The following is an 11,530-nucleotide window of genomic DNA, read 5'->3' as shown; positions in this document are numbered from 1 at the left end:
AGTCGTGTCCAGAGCTCAGGTATAGTTCACTCAACTTTCTATTATTATTAATATTATTACTAAATATTATTAATACAATATTTCTTAGTATTGTTAGTCCTCTTTTTGTTGTTGTTTTGTTTAGTTTAATAAGTTTCCTTAAAAAGCATTTTATAAATTTATAAATGCATTGAATTGTTGTTACATTCAAAAAAGTGAATGTGATTTATGGCATATTTTTTTATTATTAAACTTATTATTATTATATACTGTATATAAGCTAAATGTTAATATGTATTATTATAATATTAAACTATTTCAAGATATTGAATAATTGATATTTAATGCATTGTTATATTATAAGTACTCTCTCTCTCTCTCTCTCTCTCTCTCTCTCTCTCTCTTTCGGGAAATGATTAATCAACCGAAAGATTGTGAAATAATATTTTAAGATAATTTTATTTAAATATATTATTTATCTATTATATTGAATAAACTGTATACAACACAACAATACTGCTATATAGCACCGTATGATAATTTTTTAATAATAGTTATAAAAATGATTATCAAAATATAAAAAAATTATAATTAAATATAAGTCTTAATTTTGTTGACACGAAGAGTCGTTATCTAACGGAAGGCAATCATTCAATGGTATAATTAAAGTAAATTTTCAGATGAGTTGTAAGTCTTGTGTTTATAAATGAATGTCTGAATACGTGAGCCGTAGCCGTGCATCGCCTCCTACTTTACGGGCCTTCAGGGGCTTATACTTTAGGGCTCATACATGCCTTTTATATACTTATATCAATAGCTAAGATATGTATGGATGAACCGGTGCTATAATAAAATTCATAATATATTTACTAAAAATTGTAGCATTTATGTAATGTGCAATCAATTTAATACATTTGTTGTTATTTTTATTATTAGAAATATAAAAAAAAATAATTTCATTTTTTCCTTAACCCATTCGGTACATACGGTATAGACTAATAATAGCAAAAATAATGTTTTTCATATTAAATGAAAAATAAAAGCAAAAATGTTGGCAAATGCTTAAAACGTGAGAAAAACTTATAATTTGTTATTATATAAAGTTTTATATAATATTATTATAAAATTTAATAATAAATAAATGGAAAGATTCCAACAAAATAGGACTTATATATATATATATATATATATAACTAAATAGTTTAATAACTATAACGAAAAAAACAAATATTTTTATAATCAATGGTACAGTATTTTAATAGTGAATTTTTCGTTTAAAAGAAATAATTTAATAATTTTTTTATTTTTCATTAAAATATTTATAACCAATGTATGTATTTTTTAAAATAGTACAATGCAAGTGATGTTCACATATGCATGAAAACAGTAATACCATAGACTAATAATATTAAATTAAATCTATATTCCAGTATATTATAAGTTTATTTTATACAGTATATAATATACTATATATTAATAATATAAATACAATTGATGTGATTGTTTAATAGTTGGCATTTGTCTCTCTCTTTAAATTTCTCACGATTTCCCAGACATTCAAATTATGCATAAAGTTTTCAAAGACAATACACTAATCTATAATACAAGTGAAACATATTTTGAGGTCAATCTCCTTAAATATATTTTTTATTTATTATTTACTATAAAATTTTATTTGCTTGAAATCAAAACAATATCAATAAATGTGTCAAAACATAATTTATATTTTATAAATAATATATATTATAATCTATATAACATATGAAGGATATGCCGGACATAAACTACTATTTAATAGGAAAGGCGGCCTTACAGGTGCTCTTCAATAATATTTTTTTTATTAAAACACTATAATGAATATGATTGTTATATATTATAATAAAGATAACTAAATAATTTTTTAAAAGAAATATGAAACTAATAAATTGAGTGCTAATAATAATAATAGTAATGTTTGATAATTTATATCATTTATAAACAGTAGAAATTATCAGCAAAAGTCTCCCGCTGTTTGTTAGTTGCAATTTAATTGCCAATAAATATTACTTAAGATAAATGTTATAAGCATTTTATATTAAACAACAACAAAATTATTATCATCCATAATATGATATAAAATTTAAAGACTGTTTGTCTATTGTTGTCTAAAAACACTATATTTTTAGCCAAAATGATTATTTAATTAAAAAGCGAAGAGTTATTACTTCAAATATTTTTTTTCAATGCCATCAAATCTTAATGTTGTTGTTATTTATTTGTTTGTTTGTTGTTGAAGATCATAATAGATCATTAGTTGACTAATAAAGTCAAGGCTAATGTTCATCTAATATATCATTACAACAATTTTTATGTAATCTTTTTTTATATTATTTAGTTTACAACAATAGATCTTTATTTTATCATAATATCACTTGAAATATAACATTTCGCAACAAAATAGCTATTAAAATACACTATTAAAGTGATCCTAAAGTTTGGACACTTAAAGCTTCTTTTAGAAGGTATTTCAAAACAAATATAAAATCTTAGTTTTTGTCGTAAACCAGAAAACTATTTTTCATTGATAAATATAACTATAAATTCTATTAAAAAATTTGGTCCAATTTTTTAATATATTAGGAAATTGATTTTGATCTCTCTCTCTCTCTCTCTCTCTCTCTCTCTCTCTCTCTCTCTCTCTCTCTCTCTCTCTCTCTCTCTCTCTCTCTAATTGGCATATTATATAGTTGTTTGAATTGTTTGACAAATCGCTTATTTTCTGCAAAATAGGTAAAACTATTAAGTTATTGAACTTCTTTTTTATTATTTTTTTTATTTAAAAAAATTTGCTTAAAAATTATTGATATTTCTATTTCTGATTTTTGTTGCCGTAAGAGATACAGCAATTTAATAATAGATAGTTTAATATATTATAATATTAAATAAATTTTTTTAATTTAGTTGTCAAACAAAGTGAAATGTTTAAACTCCTAATAGATATTTGTTGTTAAATCAGTGTGCGGTCAGCCTCTAGATATCAAACATTAAAATATTTGTTGCCTTAAAACAGGAATCAATTGCTTAAAATGCTAAACATATGCTATCATATCTTATATTATTGATATATTATATTAAAATAAAACAAATTTTTTGAAAAAAATTAATCTCAAAAAATCAGGTTTATATAAAATACAAATATATAATAATAGACACAGTTTATTGAATAAAATGTATTAAATAAAATTGTATATTTACAATAAAATACAATTACAATTTTTTTAGCAAAACTACAATAAAGTCAAGCAAATTGTGTTTATTCAGTATTTGATAGTTATTAAGCAATTTTATCATTCAATCATATTATAATATCATTGATTTGTAGTTTATTTCATTCATCTACCAGTTGAATAAATACTTTAGTAATAAAAATATTTAGTAATAATTAAAATACTTATTTATATGTTTTTAAGTAAATATTCTCATAACAGTTTTATATACAGTATAAATAGTTAAATTGCTAATGAGATAGAAATTATTTAAACATAATTTGTTTAACAAGTAATTAAAAGATTCAAGTAATTGAGAGCAATAATTAGTTTAAATGATAAATTCTTATTATTATCGATGATTAAAAATATTTGTTGGTAATCAATATAAAAAAATATTTAAGATAAATATTTAACACATAAACAGTAACACTTGTCGATCAAATTTGTTATCGATTTTTTATAAATAGATGTATAAAATTTATTTATATATTCTAGTAATTATAAATATATATAAAGTATATATAAAGAAAATAATGATAATATTTAAGACATTGTAAAACAAATAAAATATTTGTGAGTCTAATTTTAATATATAAATTCACGGTTTGCCGACAGCGCACTGCAATACTTCCCATTTTTTGTCGGTTTATCAATAGTTATATATCATTATAATCGTGTATATCATTGTCATATCGTCCATACGTTATATAACTTTACTGTTATACTTATATATTATTGTTGGCATTCAATTGACATATAGTTTAGGCATTCATTCAAGCGATATATTTATATTTACAGATTTTTACATATATTGTTTTTTTAGTAGAAAACAACTATTTGCTATTCCCTAAAGTAGCGTATAATAGCCATATGTTTCACGATTATTAAAGATAATTATAATTTATAAAAAAACATTTCAAGAATTATATAATTACAGGTAAAGGTATAAAACAAAATGTGAGGCCAACTAAATAATATTTGAATATAACATGCAATCGTATTAGAAAAAAATATTATGTCACCCAAAAGTATAGGCGTATTTTTTCTGACACATGTTTTACATAAAATATAAATTATATGATGTAATTTAATATATTCAAAAATTTTTTGTTATTGATATTTTTGACAACATGGTTATTTTGATTTTAATCGGTATATATTTTAACTTTTCAAAAAATTGTGTATCAATTTTTTCAATATATATTAAAACACTTTAAAAAGCTATATTATTAGAGTCAAAATATGCATCAGATATTAGTCTAAATATTTTAGAAAAACTTTTAAAAACAATCTTTATTGAGATTACATAGTGTTTTAATAATAGATAAATAATACACAAAACATTATATACTGTACAACAAATTAAAGTTGTAAATATATCGATAAAAGAAATGATTATAATTATTATTCATATAAATAACTAAAAATTATTTATTACTGTTGTATTATTATTATTTATTTTATTTTTACTGTTACTTTAAATTTTAATTTTTTGACACCACTGCTTAACTGCTAAACAAATCATAAAAATAGCCCCCGGTATGTGTCATAACTTTTTTTTAATTTTCTAAATTTAATGGAGCACTAAAAAATTATTTACTGAAAAATTTATATTAGAGAGAGAGAGAGAGAGAGAGAGAGAGAGAGAGAGAGAGAGAGATTTAAAGTATGTAATGAACAATGAAGCGAAAAATGAATGCAATTATCGATAATTTATAATTTATTTGCAAAATCTGTGTTAATCCTTTGGTACAGTTTTTTAATAATCAATTATTTATATATATTTTCAATGTTATGACAAACACACAACTCATCGCAATATTTATCGTATAAGTTGCTTACGAGTTGTTTATTACTTATTAATATTTATATAATTATTAATACAAAAAAAACATACAAAATGTTTATTATATTTATATTATATATTATTTGAATATGAATAACAAAATAATCACAAGAGATAATCTAATGATAAATCTCTTAACAACTCTGACATACAGTGCCAACGCACAGATGGATAACAACGTGACGCCCGTCTATTTGGCCGCTCAGGAGAGTCATACAGAAGTACTGAAATATCTGGTATTACAATCGGGAGGATCTCTTCACATCAGAGCCAAAGATGGTATGTCACCCCTTCACGCGGCCGCACAAATGGGTGCACTCAGGTGTCTCAAATGGATGGTATGTCTAGTCATCTTAACTTTTTAAAAAAAAAAATAGTATTGAAACAAACGAAACTAATTTTAAAAACAAATAATTGTATTTTTTTAGATTGAAGAACAAGGAATTGATCCAAATCTTCGAGACAACGACGGGGCCACTGCTATCCATTTTGCCGCCAGTCGAGGACATACCGATACATTGAGATGGCTGCTAAAACACGGCGCCAATATTACATTAGACAAGTACGGCAAAAGCCCACTAAATGATGCGGCAGAAAATGAGCACTTGGAGGTAGGAATACATAATTTACATAATAATAATAATAATCAAATGAATTATTAATTTATATTGCAATCCAGTAATTAACGATTGCATTGAAAAAACAGTAATACAGTATTGCTTTATCATCACATCATTTTATTTTTAAAATTATATTTTATAAGTCAAAGAGCTATTATAAATCACTGTTTATATACGCAATAGTTTATTACTATACAAAAAATAAAATTAATTGTATGAAATTAAATACTAAAAAATAATAATAACTTATTTAATAACTACTGTAACTTATTTTATTGTAAAAGTAATAGGAAAATAGGAAAATATTATTTTTAAAAATATTGAAAAAATACTACAGAACTATAGGTACATAAGTATTGGATAATTATCTAAAGTATAATACAGTATAATAATAATAATAATAATAATAATAATAATAATAATAATAATAATAATAATAATAATAATAATACCAACAATACTGTAGATGTGATTATGCTTTCGTAATCTCTTATGATTTGATAGTTTTTGATATTTATATTAAAGATATTCAATTAATTTTTCTATGTTTCATAATTATTACTGGTATTTATATTTAATTGAAATTTCATCAGTTATTGTATATTATTTATAAAGTTTAAAAAAAACAATTTATTTAACAAATATTAAATTTTGATGGACTTTAAATTATAGTTGTATAAATAGTAAAACAAAATAGCATAATTAAAAAGAAAAAATAATACTTAAGCTATTTATTTTCAATAATATTGTGATTGAAAATCTACTTAATAAACAAAAATCATTAAAAAAATAATAATATTTATTATTGTATATTATATTTCAAATACATAAATAATTGTATATAAACTTAACAATGATTGTGTTCAATGATAACTAATAATTAATGTTATTATATGATTGTTCAGAGTATGACAGCAATGGTGCTAATGATATGATGTTTTTAAAAAAGACATTTCAATTATTATTTTATTATATAAATAACTAATATTTTTCAGCAAATTTTTCCTAAAAAAACTTTAATTAAGTAAAATAAAACTATTTTTTCTTAATAATATTCAAAATATTACAACTAAATAGTAATAATTACTATTTTTTCTCCCAAATAATTATCATTGAAAATAGTGTCTCAGTTTATTGATATCTCACGCATCAGATCCGAGAAACCAGAGCGACATTAATTTAAGTCATAGTCAAGGCTTTATTGCCACTAATTTAAGCCCTAATGCATCACATTTGAGTAGTCGATCCCAATATAGCCGGTGTACGTGTCATCACAGTCCGGGCTCAAGAAAATTGTCGTCAAAAAGTGTAAGTCATGGCATAAATAAAAATTAATGGTTTGTGTATGTAATCCACATTTATATTGGATTTATATTTTTAAAAAGGAACCGGAAGTCCAATATTCTGCAATCCCTAAGAAGCAAGAATTATGTGGTTGTAATTCATCGTCAAGTGATGAATACCAGTGCGAAACGTCCAGAAATTCTCGTTATAGTAGAGCTGTTCGTAACAGAAATGGACCGTACGATGCATTGATCACCGGTAGACCAATGTATGAACAACACAAAAGAAGAGCCGATTCCAAACACTATTATCCCAAAGGAATATCCGATTCCGAGACCATCAATAATGATAGACTACTCAAGAGTCCGGCCTCTAATCACCGCCGGTGCAGAAGCAACAGTAGTCAGAGAACTAATGACAGCGGAAAGGATTCGGCGGCCAACAGTCCGTCCCAATTGAGTTCCTGTTGTGCCGAACCATTCTATCTGCACGAACCACACATGACATCCAATGATAGAGTCAAACAATTGTTTGAAAAAGAAAAAAGAAATGGTTCCATATCTTCGAGGATTAAAGACGATTACGTTTACAGCTCAAGACATAACAAACATTTGGGTAAAACATAAGTTTTATTTAATTTTAACTTTTCGACAATTATTGTCGTAATTACTATAAATTTCTTAGTAACAGCCGAAGTGCATCAATCATCAGATGATTGTATGAGTCTTTCAGAGACCAGTGATCCCGTACCCGACTACGATATCGACGAACCAGAAAGTAGTAAGACATCAACTCTGACCTCCGATGACAGCAGTAATGGCCGAACCGGTCAATTTGGTGCGCCATCCATATCGTCGTCAGAGGTGTGCAGCACCAGCACTGATGAAGGCATTTATCAAGAGGTTGAGGACGAGTTGACTGAAGACGAAAGAGAGGGTCGGCTCAACAAAAATTGTAGGCCATTGGGACTCAATAACAATAATACGGAGCAAAATAGCAATAAAGAGATTAAAGAGCCGGTCGTGTCGTCAATAGTTTGTGCCAATAGTGAAGTGAAGCGTAAAGAAAGTGTTGTTTTTCATAATCACGAAACAAATGATCAAAAAATTTATGAGAAATCGAGCGAAACGTTGTGTGAAACGAATAAATCACAAGAAAACGAGCGATTAATTAAGGAAACAGATTCTCATAATAAGACACAAACAGATATCGACCACAATTCACATACTAATGACAATAACAGTGTGTCGTCCCCTATCACTGTATGTCCACCCCCTCCTCCACCACCACCTCCGCCGCCACCCATTCCCGGAAACTTCATGACAACTAATGATGATTTGGATAAGAAAAATACGGATAAATCGCAAAATAGTGAAACTGAGAGAACACCCCGTTATGAGAAGTTTTCGGTAAAAAAAGGTAAACTACCGGCGCTTCCATTCATTCCTCCGCAGTTCTCGAGTCCGCCCGATTCGGATACTAACATAAGACCGTCGGAATATCTAAAACGTGTGGCCAATCGTACTGTATCTGCATTTCCAGTTCCCAAATATGGTTATTTAAATCAAAACAAATACTATGGCATTGAACGCAAAATTCAAAGAAGTGTATCCGAAAATCATTTGTATGTTAGCAATGACTACGAAAGTATTAAAGGAATTTCTGATAACAGTGACAATGAAGACGACGATGAAATCACTTCCACCACAACAGATGTCTACTGTTCTGACTCTAATGTCAGCGAAACAAAATCGGTGGCCAAGAGTGAGGTTCCAAGTGTTTGTTCGGCAAAGATTCCAATTTCTCCCGTTTCGACACTTTCTGCCAACTCGTCGGTTGCATTCAGTGTAACCAAAGAAGACTTGCAAAAGGTCTTCTTAAAGAAGACTGAAAAGCCAACCAATGAACGATCGGTTTTGTTGCGGAAGAATGATTTGATTGAAGAATTGAAAGCAACTAAAGATTTGGAAGGAATTAAGAAAGTGAGGGAACAAATGAAGAGTAAAAATGAGGTATTAATTAAATGATTATATCTTTCGATTAATTAAGAAAATAACATGTTTTGGACTGTATTTAAGGTCAAAGAGAAAATGGCCGAAATTGCGGTCAACTATCAAACGGAGAACTTTATGGATAAGATTCCCGATAAAGATCCAAAAGGTGTAGTTATTCCTCAATGGAAACGACAAATGTTGGCCAAAAAGGCGGCCGAAAAGGCCAAGAAAGAAGCCGAAGAAGCAGTGGTTCGAGAATTGGAAGAGAAAAGAGTGAACGCTATACCAGAGTGGAAGAAAAAACTCAAGAAGAAGGAAGAAATCAATACAACTGCTCCTAAATATATAAAGTATTTATTTGATTATTAAATATAGGATTTAGTATTTGTGCTCAAATTACATAAATATTTTCTAAAATATTTAAATACAGGAAAATTAATTTAATCAAAATTAATTTTTGCATATATAGTGTACTGTATTATAGTGTGGCAAACAATTAATAAGTGAGACATTGTGTGCTAAATGTTAACACAAAATATATCATATTTTGTATCATTGCATCTGATTTCAAATGTTTTACAATAGTTTAATATACAGATCTGTATATAGAAATAATTTAATAACCTATAATATAGAGTATACAATGTATTATTAAAATAATTACATATAATCTAAAATGTCTAAACAATTTCAGTATTGTTGATAGGTTTAAATTTTTTTGTAACTTAACTTAGTTTCAAATAAATACATCAAAAATACGAAAACAGTTAATTAGTTGTGATTTTTTTTATTTGTTTGATTCAAACAAAAGGGTGAAGACATGCTCTAATGGTTCACAAGACATCCAAAATGAAGAACAAAAAACAACACCAGTTTTGAAAAATTTCTTAACAAAAGCTAATTCGGGACCAAATTATAGCAATAATAGTAAAGTCAACGTAAATGAAAAACAGTTACAAGAAATAAACTTTTCTGAATATAAAGAAAATGATATCAAAGAGGAAATTTGTAATCATATTAATGCAAATAATGTTAATCTAAATAAAGGTAATAATAATAAAAAACAGGATTTGGCGAATCCATTCCTCAAGAACTTTCAATTGAGAAAAACAAATAGCATTTACTGGTAATCTATTGACTAATTAAATCAAAATATTCATAAAATTTGTCACTAATCTGATATATATATATATATATTAATTCATAAAATTAAATGCATTATTTCATGTACAGTAACTAAGAAACTAAGTTTAAATATATATAAATTATAATGATTTTTTGTTAAAATTTAATAGATATAATTACATAATATAAAATACAAATCAATATGTATAAGATAATTATTTGTATAATTGTTTGATTAAAATTCTTTTTTTTATAAATAAATTAAATTTACATACCGTATACTTATTATTAATTATCGTTAAAGAATCGTAAATTACATTAATTTAAGAAAAAGTAATGTTAAATATAAATTAAATTTATGTAAATTTAAAAAACTCAATAATCAATGGATCAACAATTGAATGGAAATTGTTATTAAATAAATAAATTAATTAAAATAATATGGTTTCTTCACATTAATGCCGTATTCAGCCAATGCTGGACTCAGATCCTCCATCGTTAGGGTATATCTCTTGTCTTTAGTTGTCTTTTTGCTTTGTCCGGCGCCACGCATTTTGCAGTGTTGTAGCGCATCGTTGACCACATCGGAGATAAATTTTTGTGCGGCCACTGATATCAGACGGACGCTATTTTCATATAATTTTTTTTTTAAGGAATTATATGGAAATTAAACACACAATTAATATATATTATACACACAAATAAGTATATATTTTAATTATAAATCAATTTTTTATATTATAATTAATTATTAATAATACAAATTCATTCATTGACTTACATCCTGGGATCTGATGCATCAAATCCTGATGTATTCAGATAATGAACAGTCACTGCATCGGGAATCTGATGATTGCAAACATAAATTAAATCACAAATTAATTAAATAAAAATAAATTCATTGATAATATCTTACAGTTGGTGTGTAATCCTCTAAATGGCTGAGAAAGTCAACTAACGGTTGGCCGACATGTTTGAGATTAGAGGTAACGTTAGAGCCATTTGTCGGTATCTCTTCTGTCATCAATAATTCCGGTTGTGATGTGCTTTCAGTCATGTCTTCGATTGCCATCGGAGTTGACGCGCCGTTTGATTGGTCTTCCAATGTGTCCATAGTTTGCCAACGATTTTGTTTTCGGTCTGTTTTTTGATTATTTTCGGTCCACTCTATCTTCTTCAGCAACAATGATCACAATGTAAATCAATTGATTCAACAAAAGTATGTTTTATTAAACAATATGATTGTTGAATCCAGAAGTATGTGATCAACGAGTTATCAATTGATGGATCAAATGTGTGATCACTTGAAACACTTGTATTATATATAAACACTTAATAAACACAAACCTATTGTCAAACATATATTGTCTATACGTATAGTACGTACAGTCAGTCAACACAAATGTAATCAACTTTTTAATGTATCGTTACTTC

The 11,530-nt window shown here is 26.3% G+C and overlaps 2 protein-coding genes across 2 annotated transcripts in view; one reads left to right on the top strand and one right to left on the bottom strand.

Moving 5' to 3' along the window:
- The window catches only part of LOC128962694 (inversin-A-like), a 17,709-nt gene extending 7,608 nt beyond the window's left edge, over window positions 1-10,101 (top strand). Inside the window, exons 4-12 of the mRNA XM_054309096.1 lie at window positions 1-19; window positions 5,228-5,411; window positions 5,502-5,684; window positions 6,816-7,001; window positions 7,079-7,592; window positions 7,668-8,989; window positions 9,056-9,321; window positions 9,783-9,993; window positions 10,039-10,101. The exon at window positions 1-19 is cut by the window's left edge and continues 137 nt beyond it. Of these exons, the coding sequence (XP_054165071.1) occupies window positions 1-19; window positions 5,228-5,411; window positions 5,502-5,684; window positions 6,816-7,001; window positions 7,079-7,592; window positions 7,668-8,989; window positions 9,056-9,321; window positions 9,783-9,993; window positions 10,039-10,101 (2,948 nt within the window). The remainder of the gene's footprint in view (window positions 20-5,227; window positions 5,412-5,501; window positions 5,685-6,815; window positions 7,002-7,078; window positions 7,593-7,667; window positions 8,990-9,055; window positions 9,322-9,782; window positions 9,994-10,038) is intronic.
- Window positions 10,102-10,490: 389 nt separating this feature from the next.
- On the bottom strand, window positions 10,491-11,487 carry LOC128962257 (transcription initiation factor TFIID subunit 10-like). The gene is made up of 3 exons (XM_054308622.1): window positions 11,013-11,487; window positions 10,878-10,942; window positions 10,491-10,722 (listed from the first exon to the last, which is right to left on the bottom strand). Exons 1-3 carry the CDS (start codon window positions 11,208-11,210, stop codon window positions 10,524-10,526), a joined length of 462 nt encoding a protein of 153 aa, XP_054164597.1. The 5' UTR covers window positions 11,211-11,487; the 3' UTR covers window positions 10,491-10,523.
- Window positions 11,488-11,530: the final 43 nt, after the last annotated feature.

Source organism: Oppia nitens, unplaced genomic scaffold (genome assembly GCF_028296485.1).
Source record: "Oppia nitens isolate AA-2021 unplaced genomic scaffold, nextdenovo-longstitch-racon4-pilon3 scaffold6_pilon_pilon_pilon, whole genome shotgun sequence".
In the NCBI taxonomy this organism is placed as follows: domain Eukaryota; kingdom Metazoa; phylum Arthropoda; class Arachnida; order Sarcoptiformes; family Oppiidae; genus Oppia; species Oppia nitens.
The sequence above is the reverse complement of the archived record's forward strand: the minus strand, read 5'-3'. Positions and strand labels throughout refer to the sequence as shown.